Source organism: Festucalex cinctus, chromosome 1 (genome assembly GCF_051991245.1).
Source record: "Festucalex cinctus isolate MCC-2025b chromosome 1, RoL_Fcin_1.0, whole genome shotgun sequence".
In the NCBI taxonomy this organism is placed as follows: domain Eukaryota; kingdom Metazoa; phylum Chordata; class Actinopteri; order Syngnathiformes; family Syngnathidae; genus Festucalex; species Festucalex cinctus.
Window position 1 is genome coordinate 66,345,737 of NC_135411.1, and position 25,729 is coordinate 66,371,465.

The 25,729-nt window shown below is 37.7% G+C and overlaps 1 protein-coding gene across 3 annotated transcripts; it reads left to right on the top strand.

The window, feature by feature from the left end:
* The first annotated feature begins 28 nt into the window (after window positions 1–28).
* LOC144007387 (uncharacterized) lies at window positions 29–25,324 on the top strand. Of its 3 annotated transcripts, none has more exons than XM_077507187.1 (11): window positions 29–174; window positions 20,853–20,913; window positions 21,537–21,786; window positions 21,867–21,890; window positions 22,044–22,254; window positions 22,334–22,425; window positions 22,523–22,627; window positions 23,591–23,787; window positions 23,997–24,161; window positions 24,779–25,022; window positions 25,203–25,324. In XM_077507187.1, exons 5-11 carry the CDS (start codon window positions 22,191–22,193, stop codon window positions 25,221–25,223), a joined length of 888 nt encoding a protein of 295 aa, XP_077363313.1. In that variant the 5' UTR covers window positions 29–174; window positions 20,853–20,913; window positions 21,537–21,786; window positions 21,867–21,890; window positions 22,044–22,190; the 3' UTR covers window positions 25,224–25,324. The 3 variants fall into 3 exon arrangements, with proteins under 3 accessions (XP_077363313.1, XP_077363165.1, XP_077363247.1); XM_077507039.1 differs by lacking the exon at window positions 29–174 and adding an exon at window positions 19,897–20,640; XM_077507121.1 differs by lacking the exon at window positions 29–174 and adding an exon at window positions 19,897–20,468 and having other exon boundaries at window positions 20,546–20,913.
* The last annotated feature ends 405 nt before the right edge of the window (window positions 25,325–25,729 follow it).

Genomic DNA, 25,729 nt, shown 5'->3' on the forward strand with positions numbered 1-25,729 from the left:
AACAGCCTGCTTCCATCACATACAACAAAAATTTGATACAACTGGCCGTTTTTTTTACAACTGCCAATAACTAAATGTTACTACAGTGATGACAGCACAGGTGTGAACTGTGAAGGACTTCCACCATATGAGATACGCTTGCATTCGAGAGGTACTGCAGTAATATTGGAATGGGTAGGTCAGGTTTTTCATTTATGATTGACAATTACAAAATATTACGGTACTTCATATGTATAATATATATCTTCCCTCTCACTCCTGCTACCCCCCTTATACACAGTATTGCTCTCATGGGCATAAATTGTGGGTATGGAACAGCCATCCATTACTAAAGTATGGAATGCAAGGAGGAGACTTCATGTTAGCCACCAACATTCTTCTATCAGGAAACAACTATACAAAAGTTGCCTGTTATATTAATGAGGCTTGACGACCGTGTGTTCCTTTGAACATGCTTTTATTAGCAAACATGGCGACTCCCGTCCGTGCATCTTCACGACACCAACACACTTTACGTCTCGTCTACAGAAGCCTGTAAGGTTCACAACCCTATTACATTACATCCCCCTTTTTTTTATAGATGATATTTTCTCCCAAACACCCAATTTTCCTTCTCCTGCTTTTTTTTTTTCCTTTCCTGAAATGCAATTCCTGCAAACTAATAATACAACAAATTTACCTTAAAAAGAACATGAAAATCAACAACATGGTATTCATAACATCCGAATTACCAAAAGAAAACACTTGTTTTCAAGCATCTACCCATCTCTATATCTAGCAGGTAAGTTCACTAGTCTACCAGATCTGGTGCGATAAGGTGTATTTAATTGTCCAGTTAGCATACCTCGCTTCTCTGTATCAGTTGTGTGCTCTGGTGAATATATGTGAGTAGCGTAACTACCAATATGTGCCTCTGAATCCGAGTTTGACCTGCTCTCAAAGTCACTGGTAGAATGAAAGGTTTCCTCTTCAGTTTTCCTGAGATGTTTCCTGTTCCTCCTGTACAACCTCCCATCCGGTGTACGAACAACGAAAGATCTTGGTTGCTCGTGCTCTTGTAACACCACTGCTGGCTGCCAGGATTCTCCTGTTTGTATCCTGACGTTGTCACCTGCCTGCAATTCAGAGAGTCTCTTGGTTTGCCTGTCAAAATACAGTTTTTGCTTTTCTTGCTTCCTTCTCAACCGACTCTGTATCTGGGCAGTTCCATCAGGTGTAAGCAGGGAATTTGAGGTCGGGAGCCTTCCTTTCAGTCGCCGTCACATCAGCAATTGTGCTGGCGATAATCCTATAGCTTCCAACGGTGTGTTGCGATACTCCATCAACGAGATGTAGGGGTCTCCATTGCTCTCCGTCTTTTTCAGCAAATTTTTAACAGTCTGAGCCATCCTTTCCGCTTGACCATTCGACTGGGCATGGCCAGGACTCGATGTGATGTGCTTAAATTCCCACTTTTCAGCGAAGTCCTTGAACTCACCACTTGCATACTGCGGTCCATTATCCGAGACAACAACATCAGGAACACCATGCCTTGCAAACATTGATTTGAGAGCGACGATGACGCTACCACTGGTGGTGTTGCTCAGCTTTGCAATTTCGGGGAATTTTGAATAATAATCCACACACAGTAGGAACTCAGAGCCTCTGAAGTGGAACAGATCAGTCCCTACTCTCTCCCAGGGTCTTCCTGGTACCGGATGTGACAGTAGTGGCTCTCTTGGGTTGCTGTTGCGATTTTCATTACAACATCCTCAATGTTTTTAGACGTGCGGCCAATACAAAACATCCCTAGCTCTTTCTTTGCACTTGACAATTCCCAAGTGTGACTCGTGGATCTTTTGTAACATTTCTTGTCTCAGCTGTTGTGGAACAATAAGCTTTGCTGCTTTGAACATTAATCCAGATGAATGAGTGATTTCATCACGGAATGTCCAATAAGGCTGAATTTCTTGTGGCACTGCACTTCTTTCATGTGGCCAACCTCGAACAGTTATGTCTTTCAATAACTGCATTTCCGGGTCCTCTGCTGTAGCCACCTTGAACTTGTGTAACTTTTCCTCAGACAGGGGCAACTGTGTAATCAGATTCACCTCCAGTTCTTTTTCTAGTAGATCTTCTTTCTGCTCATTGAGAAATGCTCGACTCAAAGCATCCGCAATATGCAGTTCACTGCCAGGCCTATAGGTGACTTTAAGACTGTACCTCTGCAGCCTCAGCAGCATCCTCTGAAGCCTCATGGGAGCTTGGTGTAATGGTTTCTTAAAAATGCTTTCCAGAGGCTTGTGGTCACTCTCCACCAGGATGTGTTTTCCATACACATACTGATGGAATTTTTCACAGCCGTAGACATGGCAAGTAGCTCTTTTTCAATTTGAGCATATCTGCTCTGGCATTCAGTGAGTGACCTTGCTACTGGTTGTCCATCCTGCAGTATTACTGCTCCAATGCCTTCTGAGCTAGCATCAACGGATAATGTCACGGGTTTGTTCACGTCATAAAATTTCAAAGTTGGAGCATTGGTGACCAGCTGTTTAAGCTGCTCAAAACTCCTTTTTTGGGTTTCCTCCCAGTGCCACTCTATTTCACTTTCAAGCAACTTCCTTTAAGGTGCACTGATGTCTGAAAGATTTGGAATGAACTTTGCGAGATATTGGGTCATCCCCAGAAATCTCTGAAGTTCCTGTTTGTTCTGTGGCGCCGGGATCTGTGTCACCTCTCTCACTTTTTCCTCATCAGGTCTCAGTCCATTCGCGCTGAGTGTGTGTCCAATGTATTTGATTTCTGTTGTCCTGATCACACATTTGTTTTTGTTCGGTTTCACATTATTCCTTCTTACTCTCTCCAGCAACAACTTCAGTCTGTGATCATGCTCTTCCAGGGTCTCTCCCCACACAAGCAGATCATCAATGATGTTCACCACACCCTCGAGACCTTCGATCATCTGTGCTATAGCCCTCTGGAACACCTCTGGTGCTGATGAAATTCCAAACGGTAAACGCCGGAACCTGAACCTCCCAATGGGGGTATTGAATGTACAGAGCTTCGAGCTCTTTTCATCAAGCTCAATTTGCCAAAAACCTTGATTGGCATCCAGCACAGAGAAGTATTTTGCATTTGGCATACGGGACACTACCTCCTCCACTGTGAGCAAAGGATAATGCTCCCGTCTAATGGCTTTGTTCAAGTCTTTTGGGTCCATACAAATACGGATTTTCCTGGGTGTGACAACAGTCACCATGTTGTTCACCCAGTCAGTTGGCTCTGTCTGCCTGGCGACCACTCCCATGTCCTCCATGCGCTGCAGTTCCTTAATGACTCTGTCTCTGAGTGCAACGGGAATTCTTCTGGGCGCATGCACAACCGGTGTAACATTGTGGTCAATCTTTATGTGATGTTTTCCTGGTAAACATCCCAATCCGTTGAAAATATCTGCATATTCTTCCAAAATGTTATTTTCTTTTCCAATTTGATGCATTCTTTTCACCAATCCAAGTTCCACACAGGTGTCACCCCCCAATATAGCTGGAACATCCTGCTGGGTGATTTCAAAGTCAATGTCATATTCGCGGCCCTTATGAACACATGTCAATGTTCTAGTTCCAAGTGGTGCCATCTTCTGTCCAAAAAATGGAACAAGTTTGCTTTTGCTTGTCCTGAGCTTGCCTTTGACTTTCAGTGCCTTCAATGTTTTGACTGACATTGCATTACAGTCTGCGCCTGTGTCCAGTCTAAAATCCACAGTTTTCTTGTTTATTTCCAACTTCTGAGTCCATTTTTCTTCCTCACTTTTCACGTGTGCTGTCTCCATCATGTTCATATGCTTTTCATCCTCTTTGCTTACTGTGCCAATGAACATGATATATAGTAACACTACAGCAAATGTCAAAAAGTGATTTATTGCCCCTAGTCCTTTGAAGTAAGCCCCGCCCCCTTCCGGCATCTTAGCCCCCCCCCCCCCCATAAACAGTCCTTTGAAGTAAGCCCCGCCCCCTTGACACCTTCTTAACCAATCAGAGACCGGAAGACGGCTTCTGTCAAAAAGTGATTTATTGCCCCTAGTCCTTTGAAGTAAGCCCCGCCCCCTTCCGGCATCTCAACCAATCAGAAGCCGTTATTTTGAATTAAGCCCCTACCCACTTGACACCTTCTTAACCAATCAGAGACCGGAAGACGGCTTCTGTCAAAAATGATTGATGACATTCTGCACCCCCCTCCCCACCCCCTCATCGTCTTAACCAATCAGAGGTTGGAAGCCACCCCCCTCATCGTCCTAGCCAATCAGAGGCCGGAAGACGGCTTCTGTCAAAATTTGATTGATGACATTCTGTTTCCCACAACATCAAAGACATGTTTTCCGGTCCCCCCACCCCCATTAACAAACATAGGGTTCCGGTCACCCCACCCCCATTAACAAACATAGGGTTCCGGTCACCCCCCAAACAGTAGCTTTATTGTTTTCCGGTCCCCCCACCCCTTTAACAAACAATTGATTCCGGTCACCCACCCCACCGACTGTCTACGTACTTCCTTTGAACCCCCAAACAGTAGCTTTTGTTGTCCAGGTGATAATAAACTTTTTTTTATCTTACAGGAAGGATCCTACCAGCTTTTGAAGTATTATGGGGAAAACGAGCCCTTGTATTCATGAAATTTTTCACACGAATACTGATAAAATGTACCAAACGGTGGGAAACGACCAATCTTCACACCCCGGATGGGCCTGTGTGAATGTAAATTAGTACGAGGCTCACTTAATCTAGTTAAAGTGAATATTAAAAAAATGTTATCCATTTGTTTTATGTTTTTTAAATAAATAAAAGAGACTTACCGATGTTTCAGAATTCGCAGTCGTGTCTCATTCAATGGGGTTTTTCTTTTTTAAAAAATAAAAAAAATTGTGACTAGGAGCTAGTGAGTTGCGACCCCCTCACGCCGCGGTAAACGGCGACATCTATTGGGCAAAGGATGTTACTACATATGGTTATTGAGTGAGCGACACAAGGAGGAGCTACACATTCCTCTTAACCGTATAATCTACGTTTTCAGTGTAACACGCCATCAGTTCAACCCTTACCTTGGATTTACCAAGAAGTTTGTCTTTTGGGGTCTCTGAAAAATCGGCAATCAAGATGGTGAAAGGTAATGATCTTTTTATTATTATTTTTATCGGTTTATTTGTATAGAAGATATAAAACTATTTCGCTATTATTTTTCATATCTTACAGATACTGTTACAACAACCGCTCAAGTGTACGATGCTCGTGAGTTTACTAAATTTTAATTATTCGTATTATTCTTCTTAATTTAATATAGGAAATTGTTTTATAAGGTCCTCAGCAGTTCGACTTTAGCGACGACGATTTTACAAAGGAGGATTACGGTAAGAATCTGTGTTTAGTCTAAAATTGTAGTATATTGAATTTTAATGTATATTTTGTTTTTATTTTCTAGATTCTATCAAAGCAAAGGAGTTTTCAGTTCTGCACAAAGAGTTACATTCGCTTCCTTTACTCTGGAGAAATCCAACGGGAGAGGTCAGTGTTTTGGCTGACGAGGATTCGAGGCCGGTCGCTAACGGAAGAGGCGAAGAAGAACCGGGGGCTGTTTCCGACGACGCCCGGAGCGCTAACGTGCTGGAAGCGGCTCCTATTCCCCTCGTTTCAGGCCGTGCCAGGATAAATATTAGCAAATACGTGACAACGAGTGGTGAGCGATTGATATTTATTATTAAAGAGATTTATATAATAAGATAAAACGCCTTCGTTTATTGTTATAGTAGAAATATGAAACGACGTAATGTTTTGAAATACTACATTACCCATAATGCCTGATCCGGCCCGCGAGATGGTTTTGTAAAGTTAAAAAAAAAAAAAAAAAAGACTGTCGGCCCAATTAATCAGCCGGCCACAATCAAAGCTTATAAATTCATAATTACACAAGTAAGTCTCAGTTGAGCAATGCATCTTGTACATGGAATTGCTCTGAATGTCGTTATTTTAAACACAATTTAAAGTTAGTTTGTTTAAAAAATAAAAACATGAATCAAACACAAACATGCTGAATAAGACACATTCAACTACACATATGACAAGGATTAACGTCCTTATAACTTCATTAACGGCACCCGGCACACAATCAGTGAACATTATACAGGTTTATGCAAAAAAAAATTTAGGACAATATTTGTACAGATGCGCCCCACAATTTAGGGCTGGCCCACAAATACCGAAAATCTGCATGTAATTGACGGCAATGTTTTACAAATTATTTTACAATTTTACCGATCCGGCCCAATTGCGAATATATTTTCCTCCATGTGGCCCCTGAGCTAATATGAGTTTGACACCCCTGCCATAGATGTATTTGTGCATGAAGAAGGGTGTGTACACTTTTATTTTAATTTTAATTAGAGTGAGGCGTGAAATTAATCGGTTGATGTTTTGTGCATTGTATTTGATAGCAATGTAATAAAGAAATCTCGGTAGGATGAACACAATAAAGTTGGTATAATTTTGTCTACAAAAGTAAACTAGGGTATTAAAATGTTGATATTGAATGTAAAACCTAAAAATTTGATTCAAAGGTATTCAATTTGTAAATTATACATTTTGAATGACGGAACAATGTATGACATTAGAGTAGCGAAAATTTGTTTACTTTTTTTTTTTTTTTTTTGTGTGTGTTTAAAAAAGATAATAATTGTACTAGTTTAAAAAATACTGATTTCTGGAGAGAATATGTAATCACAAACTCAGGCAGGAACTGCATGCGGACATTATTGGTCAGACGTCTGACAGCGTGTGTGCATGTTTTTTTTGTTTTTTTCCCTGTGTTTTTTCCCATTAGTAAAACAGACTGTTATATCTGATGCTTTAGTCTGAAGTATACTTTGTATTACGATACATGCGATTCTATACCTTCTATTTAAAACTAAGAAAATTGAAAGTATGAAACTTTGAGTTTCTTGATACCTTAATAGATTTATACTCTACTTAACCCTTAATCTTTAATTTTAAAGCCGATCTTTGCAACAATTTAACCAAAATCAGCTTCTTATCAGTAGATTAACACCTTAGTCTCTTACAAAGGGTATTCCTGTAAGCCCTTGGCTAATAGTTTTTTTTTTAGAAAGGATCCACGGCTTGAATTTATGACACCATAGATGCAATATGCATATGAGGGAGGATGTGTACACTTTTATTTTAGGGCTGTAGCAATTCAAATTGGAATTTTACACATTTACCAGATTTAAAGACACACTTAGATGTTATCCTAAATGTTATAAGCGATTCTCTTTACAACAATTTAACCAAAATCATCTTCTTATCAGTAGATTAACACCTTTGTCTCTTACAAAGGATATTCCTATAAGCCCTTGGCTAATAGTTTTTTTAGAAAGGATCCACGGTTTGAATTTATGACACCATAGATGCAATATGTATATGAAGAAGGATGTCTACACTTTTATTTTAGGGCTGTAGCATTTCAAATTGGAATTTTCCACATTTACCAGATTTAAAGACACACTTAGATGTTATCCTAAATGTGATTCACTGTGCAAAATAATAATACTAATGACACTAAATCACGGCAAGGCGTTGCTCACGTTCTAGTTGTAAACCTGCTTTGGGGATATACATTTTCTACAAATGTACCACTGAGAATATTTACGAGCTTGTAAATAAAATACTAAAGGGGTACCAACATGAAAAATTAAATTTTTGGAGGTTTTAGCTGTGTTAAAATGCTCTTACCTCGCCAAATACATGACCGAATTGGAGTTTTCCTCCATTTCCCCCCTCTCTGAGAAATTCTGTTCCACAAAACACCAGCCCCACCCATCCTGAGAAAAAAAGCTGTAGGCGGCCTTTGACGCCATAAGGTTACCCTCTCTCACGTTTTTGGTGTACGTCTAGCTATGTATTTTATGTTTTCGAGCTGTTGTATATAAGATTGTGTTGTACATAAGAATTTTACCCCCTCTTACGTTTTTGATGCGTTATAAAACTAATAAATGCGCTGATTTTTTTTTTTTTTTTAAAGGATTAGACTTAGAGAAGGTGTTGGTGGCACTCTCATGAATAAAACGCGCAAGTTGTTTTAGCCCCTCTGCAGATGCGTACACGTATAAAATGTTATTTTTCTGTTTCTAGTTTTGTTACCGCTAGTGCTATAATTTGTGTCTATACGATTTTTATCGGATGTCTCTATGTATTTTTGTTGTTGTTTAAGTTTATAAGGTTTGTATATACGAATGCGCTGTGTGGAAACGGGTTTTAATATCTATCGTTTTTGTAATATTTAAAAAACTAATAAATATACTGTTTTTTTTTGTTTTTCTTAAACTGATTTATGAAAAGGACTTGTAATCGCAAACTCTTTTTTTTAAAAGCAGTAACTGATTTAGGAGGTGGAGGGGCAACGTATTATGGGGATCATACTTTTTGAAATCTTTAAACTGTCGTTTGTAAGAGTCTTCTATCTTGATGTTAGCCTTTTTATCTGAATATGTATGAATGAAATATCTTCTAATTATTAGCTCGGATTCTTTCAATGGATAGCCCTGTAACCCTTAGGTTAGTAGTTTTTTTTAGAAAGTATCTGGGTATGAAATATGTTATGTTAGGAATATGGCGTGTACGTGAAGAAGGTACGTCTGGCTATGTATTTTATGTTTTTGAGCTGTTGTATATAAGATTGCGTTGTACATAAGAATTTTATCCCCTCTTACGTTTTTGATGTGTTATAAAACTAATAAATGTACTGATTTTTTTTTTTTTTTAAAAAGGATCGGGCTTAGAGAAGGTGTTGGTGGCACTCTCATGAGCAGAGTGCGCAAGTTGTTTTACCCCCTCTGCAGATGCGTACACGTATAAAATGCTATTTTTCTGTTTCTAGATTTGTTACCGCTAGTGCTATAATTTGTGTCTATACGATTGTATCGGATGTCTCTATGTATTTTTGTTGTAGTTTAAGTTTATGAGGTTTGTATATACGAAAGCGCTGCGCGGAAATGGGTTTTATCCTCTTATCGTTTTTGTAATATTTAAAAAAACTAATAAATATACTGTTTGTTTTTTTTTGTTTTACTTAAACTGATTTATGAAAAGGACTTGTAATCGTAAACTTTTTTTTTTTTTTAAAAGCAGTAACTGATTTAGGAGGTGGAGGGTGAGGCTGGTCCAAAGTGTGCATGTGTGCTTGCGTGTGTAAGGTGTCAGTGTTTACGCCTAGGGGGCTATAAAACAGTCTTTGAAAGTGATTGTCATACGATGCTTCGATCTGAAGTATACTACTTTGTAGTCGCGTATAAATAATTTTATACATTCTTTTTAAAAAGAGAGAAATGTAGGTACGAATGTTCGAGCCTGTTAAAATGCAGCGAACTTTATACTTGATTTAGAAATTATTCTTTAATTTACTAGGGCAATGTATTGTGGGGGTCATACTTTTTGAAATCTCTAAGCTGGTGTTTGTAAGAGTCTTCTATCTTGATGTTAACCTTTTTATTTGATGATGTATGAATGAAATATCTTCTAATTATTACCATGGCTTCTATCAATGGATACCCTTGTAAGGCTTAGGATTGTAGTTTTTTAGAAAGTATTCGGGTATGAAATATGTCATGTTCGGGACATGGTGCGTACGCGAAGAAGGCTGATGTAGTTTTATTTTTGTTTTGTTTACGATTTAGTTTTTTTTTAGGGGGATGTAGGCATCGTTTTAAGGTGCCAGGTGTATTTTGTGTAAATAATATATGGATACTTACTTTTTATTTTTGTTACCGATAGTGCTTTGTTTCGTGAAACCCTTATGTTTTGTTTTGTTTCTTGTTTTTTTTTTTAACTTACCCTTCGATGATAAATAAAACGTCTTTAGACTTATCGCTAGCGAAGATGTAGCACGTTTAACATTCTAAATAGTTTTATCGCTGCACGACGTATTCGAACTAAGAGATCCCAAGTCTTTGTGAGTTTTTTTTTCTCTTTTAAATACTTAGAAATTCCCATTGTTAAATTAGCCTATAAGATATTATTGAATATGATAGGCTGTAAGATTAGCTATACTAAATCACCCCTGGATTTAAAACACAAAACTATGAGATTTAATCAGAGCGTAACAATCTACCGCGACGATCTTTTTTAATCTTAAAACCGCTCTTTGCAGCATTTTACCTAAATATATAGTGAACAAACGTGTATCTTGTATGACTAAGAGACATTTAACTTTTGATTGAACGATTTATTTCTTCCTTACAAATCGCGCTTACTTTCCAATGATACGCGTAGGTAAACAATTTTTTACAAGTATGATTGTGAAATAACAGCTACTAAATTACTTAATTTGAATGAATAATATTATTTAAGACGTCTACCCATCTAACGCTTTAAAAATAGCGACATAATTCAGATAAAAATATTATTCGTACTATATTGTTTTTTTTGTTGTTTTTTTTACAATAGTTTCAGAGTTCTCACAATAGATGTTCGATGATACTATTTTATGTTTTTCTTACCGGTATGATTAACTTCTATTACATTTATGACTTTTCGCTATTATCTTTACATCGTTTTAAGGTGGCCGGTGTATTTTGTACAAATAATATATGGATACTTATTGATTTTTGATCAATTTTTACTCGTATATTTACCTACTTTTGCTTTTAGGCGTATGTTAGTTAGTTAGTTACTTGTATATGAGTGCGTATTCTAACTTTCCCATTCACTTCTTGGTTCCATTCCATCACCCCTGTGAGACCGGACTCGTCTACTTAATATCACTAAAGTCTGTTCAAAAATCATTGGACACCCTGACAGAGCCTCATATTCCTTTTGTGACCGAATCCTGCTCGATCCGTTTCACTCACTTCATCGAATGTTTGAGTGGCTTCCATCATCTCAGCAGGCTGAGACGCCCACTCTGACGAACACAGCGGCGGAGGAGGAGGAGGACTACATTTGTCCCCAGAACACTAAAATCTCTTGAACAGTGACCCCCCTCCCGGGCCAAATTGCGACAGACTGACTGACTGACACGTAGCACTTTAGTGTGAAGCACGGAGCACTTTCTTTTGTTTTTTTTTATTGTTATTTATTATTTTTCGTATTTGTTTTTTTTAATGTTCATTGATTTCATGTTTTGTTTTTTTTTAACTTCCCCTCGAGGACAAATAAAAGCGTTTTTGAATTGAATATTTAATTACTTGTGGTATTTTATTCATTTTTAAGTTATTTTTTTGTTTGTTTTTTTATAAAGTCAAATTATTACCTTTATGAAACTTTTTAGTTCTCCTTACGCTTTACTATGAAATGTTTCAAAATACTCGGTCCCTCCAAAACAAAGTAAAACAAAACGTGAAAATCTGCATACTTCTGGAGAGTCGTGGGGATGTCCAGATCGTTCTAACTCGATCCCCCGGAGGTGGTGGCACTAGTGAATCTCCTCAAAGATTATCAAACGTTCGCAATGTTAGGGGGAGCGGTCTTTATTAGCACGAGACCCCCCACAGGGGCGTGGTTTTTACCAAAAAAAAAAGGTTGGTGGCGCTAAAACAACAGATTTTTAAAAAATGCAAGTCAGAGAGTCTCCTTGATTCCTTCGCACATTAAAATCAATATGCGACTAATATAAAAACATTTACCGTAAAATAAAACATCTTTGAATAAGTCCCCCCTGTTTTAATCCGGGATAAAACATTTAACGATAATATTCGTCAGTAAAGACACAAGGGGTATAAGCCGACGTTTAAAGCGTGTAAAGACGTCGCTAAAGAGTAAACTCTCGGAATAACTTTAAATTATAAAACGTTAGCCTCACGAATAATTAGTCAATACGGGAATCGAGTAGTTAAATATTAATTACAAATTTTAACGGTATACGTACGCATTCAATAAAAATACAAGCGGGCGATTAATACTCGGCAAAGTTACGCCTAGAATTTTTAAATTAATACTCGGCAAAGTTACGCCTAGAATTTTTAAAATAAAAATGTGTAAACACGTTTTGTTTTACTTTGTTTTGGAGGGACCGAGTATTTTGAAACATTTCATAGTAAAGCGTAAGGAGAACTAAAAAGTTTCATAAAGGTAATAATTTGACTTTATAAAAAAACAAACAAAAAAATAACTTAAAAATGAATAAAATACCACAAGTAATTAAATATTCAATTCAAAAACGCTTTTATTTGTCCTCGAGGGGAAGTTAAAAAAAAACAAAACATGAAATCAATGAACATTAAAAAAAACAAATACGAAAAATAATAAATAACAATAAAAAAAAACAAAAGAAAGTGCTCCGTGCTTCACACTAAAGTGCTACGTGTCAGTCAGTCAGTCTGTCGCAATTTGGCCCGGGAGGGGGGTCACTGTTCAAGAGATTTTAGTGTTCTGGGGACAAATGTAGTCCTCCTCCTCCTCCGCCGCTGTGTTCGTCAGAGTGGGCGTCTCAGCCTGCTGAGATGATGGAAGCCACTCAAACATTCGATGAAGTGAGTGAAACGGATCGAGCAGGATTCGGTCACAAAAGGAATATGAGGCTCTGTCAGGGTGTCCAATGATTTTTGAACAGACTTTAGTGATATTAAGTAGACGAGTCCGGTCTCACAGGGGTGATGGAATGGAACCAAGAAGTGAATGGGAAAGTTAGAATACGCACTCATATACAAGTAACTAACTAACTAACATACGCCTAAAAGCAAAAGTAGGTAAATATACGAGTAAAAATTGATCAAAAATCAATAAGTATCCATATATTATTTGTACAAAATACACCGGCCACCTTAAAACGATGTAAAGATAATAGCGAAAAGTCATAAATGTAATAGAAGTTAATCATACCGGTAAGAAAAACATAAAATAGTATCATCGAACATCTATTGTGAGAACTCTGAAACTATTGTAAAAAAAACAACAAAAAAAACAATATAGTACGAATAATATTTTTATCTGAATTATGTCGCTATTTTTAAAGCGTTAGATGGGTAGACGTCTTAAATAATATTATTCATTCAAATTAAGTAATTTAGTAGCTGTTATTTCACAATCATACTTGTAAAAAATTGTTTACCTACGCGTATCATTGGAAAGTAAGCGCGATTTGTAAGGAAGAAATAAATCGTTCAATCAAAAGTTAAATGTCTCTTAGTCATACAAGATACACGTTTGTTCACTATATATTTAGGTAAAATGCTGCAAAGAGCGGTTTTAAGATTAAAAAAGATCGTCGCGGTAGATTGTTACGCTCTGATTAAATCTCATAGTTTTGTGTTTTAAATCCAGGGGTGATTTAGTATAGCTAATCTTACAGCCTATCATATTCAATAATATCTTATAGGCTAATTTAACAATGGGAATTTCTAAGTATTTAAAAGAGAAAAAAAAACTCACAAAGACTTGGGATCTCTTAGTTCGAATACGTCGTGCAGCGATAAAACTATTTAGAATGTTAAACGTGCTACATCTTCGCTAGCGATAAGTCTAAAGACGTTTTATTTATCATCGAAGGGTAAGTTAAAAAAAAAACAAGAAACAAAACAAAACATAAGGGTTTCACGAAACAAAGCACTATCGGTAACAAAAATAAAAAGTAAGTATCCATATATTATTTACACAAAATACACCTGGCACCTTAAAACGATGCCTACATCCCCCTAAAAAAAAACTAAATCGTAAACAAAACAAAAATAAAACTACATCAGCCTTCTTCGCGTACGCACCATGTCCCGAACATGACATATTTCATACCCGAATACTTTCTAAAAAACTACAATCCTAAGCCTTACAAGGGTATCCATTGATAGAAGCCATGGTAATAATTAGAAGATATTTCATTCATACATCATCAAATAAAAAGGTTAACATCAAGATAGAAGACTCTTACAAACACCAGCTTAGAGATTTCAAAAAGTATGACCCCCACAATACATTGCCCTAGTAAATTAAAGAATAATTTCTAAATCAAGTATAAAGTTCGCTGCATTTTAACAGGCTCGAACATTCGTACCTACATTTCTCTCTTTTTAAAAAGAATGTATAAAATTATTTATACGCGACTACAAAGTAGTATACTTCAGATCGAAGCATCGTATGACAATCACTTTCAAAGACTGTTTTATAGCCCCCTAGGCGTAAACACTGACACCTTACACACGCAAGCACACATGCACACTTTGGACCAGCCTCACCCTCCACCTCCTAAATCAGTTACTGCTTTTAAAAAAAAAAAAAAGTTTACGATTACAAGTCCTTTTCATAAATCAGTTTAAGTAAAACAAAAAAAAACAAACAGTATATTTATTAGTTTTTTTAAATATTACAAAAACGATAAGAGGATAAAACCCATTTCCGCGCAGCGCTTTCGTATATACAAACCTCATAAACTTAAACTACAACAAAAATACATAGAGACATCCGATACAATCGTATAGACACAAATTATAGCACTAGCGGTAACAAATCTAGAAACAGAAAAATAGCATTTTATACGTGTACGCATCTGCAGAGGGGGTAAAACAACTTGCGCACTCTGCTCATGAGAGTGCCACCAACACCTTCTCTAAGCCCGATCCTTTTTAAAAAAAAAAAAAAATCAGTACATTTATTAGTTTTATAACACATCAAAAACGTAAGAGGGGATAAAATTCTTATGTACAACGCAATCTTATATACAACAGCTCAAAAACATAAAATACATAGCCAGACGTACCTTCTTCACGTACACGGCATATTCCTAACATAACATATTTCATACCCAGATACTTTCTAAAAAAACTACTAACCTAAGGGTTACAGGGCTATCCATTGAAAGAATCCGAGCTAATAATTAGAAGATATTTCATTCATACATATTCAGATAAAAAGGCTAACATCAAGATAGAAGACTCTTACAAACGACAGTTTAAAGATTTCAAAAAGTATGATCCCCATAATACGTTGCCCCTCCACCTCCTAAATCAGTTACTGCTTTTAAAAAAAAGAGTTTGCGATTACAAGTCCTTTTCATAAATCAGTTTAAGAAAAACAAAAAAAAACAGTATATTTATTAGTTTTTTAAATATTACAAAAACGATAGATATTAAAACCCGTTTCCACACAGCGCATTCGTATATACAAACCTTATAAACTTAAACAACAACAAAAATACATAGAGACATCCGATAAAAATCGTATAGACACAAATTATAGCACTAGCGGTAACAAAACTAGAAACAGAAAAATAACATTTTATACGTGTACGCATCTGCAGAGGGGCTAAAACAACTTGCGCGTTTTATTCATGAGAGTGCCACCAACACCTTCTCTAAGTCTAATCCTTTTAAAAAAAAAAAATCAGCGCATTTATTAGTTTTATAACGCATCAAAAACGTAAGAGGGGGTAAAATTCTTATGTACAACACAATCTTATATACAACAGCTCGAAAACATAAAATACATAGCTAGACGTACACCAAAAACGTGAGAGAGGGTAACCTTATGGCGTCAAAGGCCGCCTACAGCTTTTTTTCTCAGGATGGGTGGGGCTGGTGTTTTGTGGAACAGAATTTCTCAGAGAGGGGGGAAATGGAGGAAAACTCCAATTCGGTCATGTATTTGGCGAGGTAAGAGCATTTTAACACAGCTAAAACCTCCAAAAATTTAATTTTTCATGTTGGTACCCCTTTAGTATTTTATTTACAAGCTCGTAAATATTCTCAGTGGTACATTTGTAGAAAATGTATATCCCCAAAGCAGGTTTACAACTAGAACGTGAGCAACGCCTTGCCGTGATTTAGTGTCATTAGTATTATTATTTTGCACAGTGAATCACATTTAGGATAACATCTAAGTGTGTCTTTAAATCTGGTAAATGTGGAAAATTCCAATTTGAAATGCTACAGCCCTAAAATAAAAGTGTAGACATCCTTCTTCATATACATATTGCATCTATGGTGTCATAAATTCAAACCGTGGATCCTTTCTAAAAAAACTATTAGCCAAGGGCTTATAGGAATATCCTTTGTAAGAGACAAAGGTGTTAATCTACTGATAAGAAGATGATTTTGGTTAAATTGTTGTAAAGAGAATCGCTTATAACATTTAGGATAACATCTAAGTGTGTCTTTAAATCTGGTAAATGTGTAAAATTCCAATTTGAATTGCTACAGCCCTAAAATAAAAGTGTACACATCCTCCCTCATATACATATTGCATCTATGGTGTCATAAATTCAAGCCGTGGATCCTTTCTAAAAAAAAACTATTAGCCAAGGGCTTACAGGAATACCCTTTGTAAGAGACTAAGGTGTTAATCTACTGATAAGAAGCTGATTTTGGTTAAATTGTTGCAAAGATCGGCTTTAAAATTAAAGATTAAGGGTTAAGTAGAGTATAAATCTATTAAGGTATCAAGAAACTCAAAGTTTCATACTTTCAATTTTCTTAGTTTTAAATAGAAGGTATAGAATCGCATGTATCGTAATACAAAGTATACTTCAGACTAAAGCATCAGATATAACAGTCTGTTTTACTAATGGGAAAAAACACAGGGAAAAAAACAAAAAAAACATGCACACACGCTGTCAGACGTCTGACCAATAATGTCCGCATGCAGTTCCTGCCTGAGTTTGTGATTACATATTCTCTCCAGAAATCAGTATTTTTTAAACTAGTACAATTATTATCTTTTTTAAACACACACAAAAAAAAACAAAAAAAAAAGTAAACAAATTTTCGCTACTCTAATGTCATACATTGTTCCGTCATTCAAAATGTATAATTTACAAATTGAATACCTTTGAATCAAATTTTTAGGTTTTACATTCAATATCAACATTTTAATACCCTAGTTTACTTTTGTAGACAAAATTATACCAACTTTATTGTGTTCATCCTACCGAGATTTCTTTATTACATTGCTATCAAATACAATGCACAAAACATCAACCGATTAATTTCACGCCTCACTCTAATTAAAATTAAAATAAAAGTGTACACACCCTTCTTCATGCACAAATACATCTATGGCAGGGGTGTCAAACTCATATTAGCTCAGGGGCCACATGGAGGAAAATATATTCGCAATTGGGCCGGATCGGTAAAATTGTAAAATAATTTGTAAAACATTGCCGTCAATTACATGCAGATTTTCGGTATTTGTGGGCCAGCCCTAAATTGTGGGGCGCATCTGTACAAATATTGTCCTAAATTTTTTTTTGCATAAACCTGTATAATGTTCACTGATTGTGTGCCGGGTGCCGTTAATGAAGTTATAAGGACGTTAATCCTTGTCATATGTGTAGTTGAATGTGTCTTATTCAGCATGTTTGTGTTTGATTCATGTTTTTATTTTTTAAACAAACTAACTTTAAATTGTGTTTAAAATAACGACATTCAGAGCAATTCCATGTACAAGATGCATTGCTCAACTGAGACTTACTTGTGTAATTATGAATTTATAAGCTTTGATTGTGGCCGGCTGATTAATTGGGCCGACAGTCTTTTTTTTTTTTTTTTTTAACTTTACAAAACCATCTCGCGGGCCGGATCAGGCATTATGGGTAATGTAGTATTTCAAAACATTACGTCGTTTCATATTTCTACTATAACAATAAACGAAGGCGTTTTATCTTATTATATAATTCTCTTTAATAATAAATATCAATCGCTCACCACTCGTTGTCACGTATTTGCTAATATTTATCCTGGCACGGCCTGAAACGAGGGGAATAGGAGCCGCTTCCAGCACGTTAGCGCTCCGGGCGTCGTCGGAAACAGCCCCCGGTTCTTCTTCGCCTCTTCCGTTAGCGACCGGCCTCGAATCCTCGTCAGCCAAAACACTGACCTCTCCCGTTGGATTTCTCCAGAGTAAAGGAAGCGAATGTAACTCTTTGTGCAGAACTGAAAACTCCTTTGCTTTGATAGAATCTAGAAAATAAAAACAAAATATACATTAAAATTCAATATACTACAATTTTAGACTAAACACAGATTCTTACCGTAATCCTCCTTTGTAAAATCGTCGTCGCTAAAGTCGAACTGCTGAGGACCTTATAAAACAATTTCCTATATTAAATTAAGAAGAATAATACTAATAATTAAAATTTAGTAAACTCACGAGCATCGTACACTTGAGCGGTTGTTGTAACAGTATCTGTAAGATATGAAAAATAATAGCGAAATAGTTTTATATCTTCTATACAAATAAACCGATAAAAATAATAATAAAAAGATCATTACCTTTCACCATCTTGATTGCCGATTTTTCAGAGACCCCAAAAGACAAACTTCTTGGTAAATCCAAGGTAAGGGTTGAACTGATGGCGTGTTACACTGAAAACGTAGATTATACGGTTAAGAGGAATGTGTAGCTCCTCCTTGTGTCGCTCACTCAATAACCATATGTAGTAACATCCTTTGCCCAATAGATGTCGCCGTTTACCGCGGCGTGAGGGGGTCGCAACTCACTAGCTCCTAGTCACAATTTTTATTTTTTTTTAAAAAAGAAAAACCCCATTGAATGAGACACGACTGCGAATTCTGAAACATCGGTAAGTCTCTTTTATTTATTTAAAAAACATAAAACAAATGGATAACATTTTTTTAATATTTACTTTAACTAGATTAAGTGAGCCTCGTACTAATTTACATTCACACAGGCCCATCCGGGGTGTGAAGATTGGTCGTTTCCCACCGTTTGGTACATTTTATCAGTATTCGTGTGAAAAATTTCATGAATACAAGGGCTCGTTTTCCCCATAATACTTCAAAAGCTGGTAGGATCCTTCCTGTAAGATAAAAAAAAGTTTATTATCACCTGGACAACAAAAGCTACTGTTTGGGGGTTCAAAGGAAGTACGTAGACAGTCGGTGGGGTGGGTGACCGGAATCAATTGTTTGTTAAAGGGGTGGGGGGACCGGAAAACAATAAAGCTACTGTTTGGGGGGTGACCGGAACCCTATGTTTGTTAATGGGGGTGGGGTGACCGGAACCCTATGTTTGTTAATGGGGGTGGGGGGACCGGAAAACATGTCTTTGATGTTGTGGGAAACAGAATGTCATCAATCAAATTTTGACAGAAGCCGTCTTCCGGCCTCTGATTGGCTAGGACGATGAGGGGGGTGGCTTCCAACCTCTGATTGGTTAAGACGATGAGGGGGTGGGGAGGGGGGTGCAGAATGTCATCAATCATTTTTGACAGAAGCCGTCTTCCGGTCTCTGATTGGTTAAGAAGGTGTCAAGTGGGTAGGGGCTTAATTCAAAATAACGGCTTCTGATTGGTTGAGGTGCCGGAAGGGGGCGGGGCTTACTTCAAAGGACTAGGGGCAATAAATCACTTTTTGACAGAAGCCGTCTTCCGGTCTCTGATTGGTTAAGAAGGTGTCAAGGGGGCGGGGCTTACTTCAAAGGACTGTTTATGGGGGGGGGGGGGGGGCTAAGATGCCGGAAGGGGGCGGGGCTTACTTCAAAGGACTAGGGGCAATAAATCATTACTTCAAAGGACTAGGGGCAATAAATCACTTTTTGACATTTGCTGTAGTGTTACTATATATAACATGTCTTCCTCTTCTTCATGTTGTTCAACCACATGAACTTTCTTTCGTCTACCTGGTTTAGTCTGTGATCTACACACTTTAGCAAAGTGATTTTTCTTATTGCACAGGTTGCATGTTTGGCCAAAAGCGGGACATGTATTTGCACCATGTTTGTATCCACATCTGTTGCATTCTGTCTCGCGTTGCTCCATTTGGGCCTTCTTTTTAACCTTCGGTTTGACAGTTTGTATTTTGTTTATTTCAACTTCCTCTGTCAGTGCTTTAACTTGGCTGGTAGTTATCTCACTTGCACGGCAGATATCGATGGCTTTATCGAGTGAAAGATCTGCTTCTCTTAACAGTCTGCCTCTCACTTGGTCGTTTGTAATGCCACAAACTATTCTGTCGCGTACGAGGGAGTCATGTAACAGTCCAAATTCACAGTCCTTGGCCTTGTTTTTTAAATCCGTTACATACGAATCAATTGACTCCGACTGCTTTTGTGCTCTTGTGAAGAACATGTGGCGTATGTATGGTAAGTTTTTCCGGGGCTCACAATAGTCCTGAAACTTCACCTTTGGCACATTTATTTTGTCCTTCTCGTCCTCTCCAAAAGTGAAAGTATTACATACTTTAATGGCTTCCTCTCCCGCGACGTGAAGAAACGTAGCGCACTGCACCTTTTCCGACTTCTCCTCGATGCCGCTGGCTGTGCAGAAGAGCTCAAAACGCTGGATCCGCCAATTCTCGGCAAGATTGCCTTGCAGACACAGACTCGGTGGAGGTTGAAACTGCGCCATAACGTCACTCTTCCTCCACTTTAACTTCTGACACCATGTTATATTAATGAGGCTTGACGACTGTGTGTTCCTTTGAACATGCTTTTATTAGCAAACATGGCGACTCCCGTCCGTGCATCTTCACGACACCAACACACTTTACGTCTCGTCTACAGAAGCCTGTAAGGTTCACAACCCTATTACATTACAGCCCTCCTCTTCCAATTCTTGAATATGTGTAACGGAGTGATATATTTAGTATTAAATTATGGCGGAAGTGACGCAACGGCACGCAGTGGGACTTGGAGGGCGGCCCCGTAGCGTTTGCTCAGAGCTACGAGGAGTCTTGGCGTGGTGAGTCGCATCTCGTGGTCGTCCGGATTAATTAATAATTATACTGTATTAATTTTGATTTATTGTACTTATGATACTGTGTGGTGTGCTCACCTGGTTGTCTTTGATTGTTGTGAACCCACATAGCTTTTTCTGTTGATTCTAAAAGTAGCGTTTTGTCGTCCAAACTTTTGGCGGTTGATGTAACGTCCCAACGGTCGTTTGCTGTACAGATTCCGTTTGCCCGAGACCCAGCGATTCACCACTGCCTTGCTTTGTCACACTGTGTTGCAGGTAAATGTTTTTCTTTTTGCTGTTTTATTGTTCATGGTGCTGTTTTGTTTTCCTTGATTGTATTAATGCAGGGGTGGCAAACTGCGGTCCTCGAGGGCCGGAGTCCTGCAGGTTTTATAGATTTCCCTACTCAAAGTGCAGCAGATTCCAATTAACAGGCTCGTTATCAGGTTTCTGCAGAGCTTGCTGATGAGCTGATCATGAATCAGCTGTGTTGAAGAAGGGAAATATCCAAAACCTGCAAGACTGCGGCCCTCGAGGACCGGATCTCGCAACCCCTGTATTAATGGCTCGAGCTCACAACTCAGCGTGGCCACCATTATTTTTGTATTTTGCCGTGACGCATTTTACGTTGCTTGTGATGCGTTCAGGGACACTCCGAAAATGAGAGTGAATGTGCTCTTTTTCTGTTGGATTGTAATTCTATGTGAATTTTGTTGTTTATTAAGAAGAAATGTTAAAACTATATTATCACTTTGTTAGAAATGTGCAACTGTTGTTTTATTTGATAATAGAGTAACTTTGTTTATGTAAAATGAGAGCTACGAGGAGTCTTGGCGTGATTCCGCTTGCCCGAGACCCAGCGATTCACCACTGCCTTGCATTGTCACACTGTGTTGCAGTGATCTGACATTAAAAGAAACATCAACTACAACTATCCACCTGAGTGTCTGAGGTGCTTGAAGCAACAGTGACGTGGGGCTGCATTTGCCACATACAGAAGTGGCCCGTCACATATGGGAATGGTGTCACATAGCACCTTCTACGCTATACAAGATGCCTATTGTGTAGATGCTGTAAAGGAGTTCTGGGAACAGAAGAGGACTGAAGTTATTGAGCGTTTGCGTCCTAAAGAGAGTGTTGTTGCCCTTGGTAAGTATCTATTTGACTAAACAGCCACAGGAAAGGTTTTGGTAATAATAATTATATCAATATATATTTTTATCTTACAGCTGATGGAAGAATGGATTCCCCTGGTAAGTAAAAAAAAACAACAAAAATAGTGGCCCGACTGTACTCTTGTCAACCTCCATGTCTTGTCTCACTTGAAAGTATGTTGTTGTCCCCAGAAAAAAAGCTGCATTTAATCATGCTTTTGATTTTTCTTTTTTTCTTTTTTCTTTCTAAAGGCCACTCCGCACAGTATTGCACATACACAACAATGGAGCAAGACACTATGGATATTATCAGTGTTGTGACTTTGGACAAGAGGCAGGCTGATCGCAAGAGTATCACCATGGAGAAGCTGGCATTTATAAAAACCAATTGATAGTCTAATGACTGAGCTTGACATAAAGGAAATAGTAACAGATGCTCATGTGCAGATTGCTTCCCTGATGCGTAAGAATAAATTGCTCATTTGTATAAGTACATTTGAATTTAGACTTACTTTTTTGTTTCATGTTTGTTTTATCTCCAGATCTCGAGAGAGGGAGATACAAGGACAGAAGTGTAATTCATTCTTTGGGTGTGTGGCATGTAGCAAAAAAACTCACAAAAAGACTACATGCTGTAAGAAAAAAAAATATTATTATTATTATTATTTTTTTTACAATACTGGTGTGGAGAAAAAATATATATATATTTTAAACATTTATTCTGTTCCTAGGCTGGAATGTTGACTTGCCAGAAGCAATTAATTGTGTGGATCAAGGATGTGGTCAACCACTTTTGGTTTAGTTGTCAGAAAGCGAGCAACCGGGAAGAGTTCATGGTTAGTATGGTGCAATTGAATATATAGACTACATTTTGTACTGTATGTACTTTGAGTTTGTCTTGCTTTTATGACTATAATCCATAGTTGTGCATGCTTTCCCTGACTATTTTTTCTGAGTTGTCTATCACTGGTGTCAGGCAGAATTCATGTGTCTCCAACTTCATCGCTTTTCAGGAAACTTTAAAATTGGCAAGTTTGCTCAACCATTAGCATTGCATCATGTAAGAGACCAAGCCATTTCCAACAATTATGATTTGTCAAACATTTCTAAAAAATTACAGCCACTGATGTTGACTGACCATTACTATAGATTTTTGTTGGAGGGGATTAGGGGTGTGAATTGCCGAGTACCTGACGATTCGATCCGTATCACGATTCATAGGTCACGATTCGATTCGATACCGATTAATCCCGATATGAATTTACAAGTCGATTGTTGCGACTTTTTACTCAAATTTAGAAAATACCATTCAGTAAACTTGTACATGCACACTGTAAGATTTGTATGAAAATGAAATTATTTATTGATCTGAAACTTCAGTCAGTGAGCCACTGTATTTAACAAACGGGTTGTAACCTTTTTCATGTTTGAACAGCATTGAAACAAAATATTAAGGCTTAATGTTCCATTAATATAACATTCTTCCATGCTGAAGGTGTGAAGGTTTGACATTTTGTTGAATATTTTTCCATCAAAAAAGGATGTTAAAAAATCGATTCGGCTGCCGATTGAATCGATTCGAGAATTGCGTGCTGTCGTATCGCGATATATTGCCGAATCGATTTTTTTTAACACCCCTAGAGGGGATCGATATTCAACAATATGTGAATTGACATTTATGCCCAACACCTATGATATATTATTCAAATGTTTGATATCCTGTGCTTCATGGAGCTCCATAAGGAGTTCCAAGGCAGACGTGTGTGACAGTGTCCACTAAAGTGTTCACCTTCTTTTAGAGTATCTGGCGAGGTGTACCTCACCATGTATGTGGAGAACATGAATGGGCCCTTGGAAAATGTCTTCATGGACCCATAGATGATTTGACCTTACAGAAAGAAGCCCTTCTACCAGGTTCACCTGCACATCAAGCACTGTCCCAAATTGTGCTTATTAGGAGGTGGCTGAAGGATTTGGAGAAATTCATAACATTTAGGTAAGATAAAACAAAAGTAATTAGAATTTTCTCTCTGCAGGATGCTTTTGAATGTTTTTTTAGGGCTACCTTTTCTTTTTAGGGCTATTTGTTGCTCCTATTTGTGGAAAAAAGTGACATTATATTCTAAGCAACTACGCAACTGCCTAGTTGATATGAAGTTTGGTGTAATGGCATATAGTAAAAAATTCTAATATGTTATTCCACAGGACAACTCACAAACTGGAATCATTCCAAAACCATATTCTAATGTATGCTGGTAAGCGGTTTGCTTTCTCCCCGCCCGTCTATGAAGCCTGCACTCTTCTAGCAGCATTAGACTACAACCACCACAATCGCCGGCCAGTACACATTAACAGTAAAGGCAAAGTTTCGTGAGTAACTATGCAATTAATCAATTTGTGTGTGGGAAGTTGCATACATTGCTGTCAAATTATTTGCTCCCCTTACTGATTTTTATTTTTTGAACATTTATCACTTGCAAAGGTTTCATTTCATCGGTCCAATTTTTATATTAGTGACACAACAAAATAATATATAAAAAGTGCATGTTCTTACATGATTGTATTTACCAATGAGCAATACAAACCTATCTGACCCTATGTGTAATTGTCCCTTTTCAAATTTGAACAAAGAACAGTGGTCCAAAATTCCTCCAAAATGGTGTGAAAGAATAATCACCAAGTATTGTAAATGTTAGATTTCAGTTATTGCAGCCAAATATGGCACAACTAACTACTAGGTTCAATGGAGTAATTACACATTTGGGTCAGATAGGTCTGTATTTCTACTCACTGGTAAATGAAATCATTGTTTAGAAACTGAATTATATATACTTGGTTGTCTTAGTGGGATTTTACAATTGTTTTTATGAAACGATAATTTTGGTGAGTGATAAATGTGCAAACACACATCAGCAAGGGGGCAAATTTTTTTTTTTCATAGTACTGTATGTATAATTTCAATTTAGGTTGAGTGTGTTGTGTTTCAGTCAAAAAAGGCTATACAACAAGAAGTCACAGCGCTACAGTGTCTACACAGTGAAGACAAAAAAGGACTACAATTACATCCCTCAGCTGCAGGCCAAAATATTGGAGACTCGACTCTTATCGACAGGGGGACTCCCAAGGATAAGGACTCGGAGGCCAAATGACCCCCGGCATCTCGGTCTTCTCCCAGGGATTGTGCCCCCACCCACAGCTGAATTGGCCCAGTTTCAAGTCCCCAGAGGACAGGTTGGCCTAACATTTATCCATAATGCTGTACTTTGTATGCCAGATAACACGTAGCATTGTATCAGTTTATATATTTGATGTGAATTTTGGAATTAATATTTTCATGTCTGCGCTTGTCATAGGAAAAATAAAAAAGTTAAAAATTTGAAAGATATACCAATGACTTGTCTGTCTTTCCAGGATGTTTTTTCAGCATCGTGATACGGAGCTGAAAAGGACGAGTGGTTCAACTCAAGCATGTTATTTACAGTCAACAATAAAGTATGCACTGTACTCTACATAATAAGTATGTGTAAATATATACATTTTTTTAATTGCCTCTGAAGGGTGCCTCTTTGTATCCAACATAGTTCCCAAAATGGTCAGGGTATTGGTCTCGAATCCTCCAGACACAGCAGCTTGGAATAACTACTCGATTCCCTGTACCCAGACGGCCGTGTTGCCAAATGGTGAATTGGCGGTACGCTGAAAACCTATATTCCCTGTTATCAACTCCAGGGTCTTGGCTGTCATGCAGTGCAAGGATATCATTCCATGTCATTCGTGCCAAGCGCAAGATGCCTTCATCCATACAATACAGCTCCATATGTGCACTTTTGGCAATGCAGTTTATTGGAGTTTGTCTGCAGCATTTATTTTCAGCATCAGTGGGCATCAATTTACAGTCCTGGCAAGTACACCATGCTGGTAGACCCTGGTTTGATGTT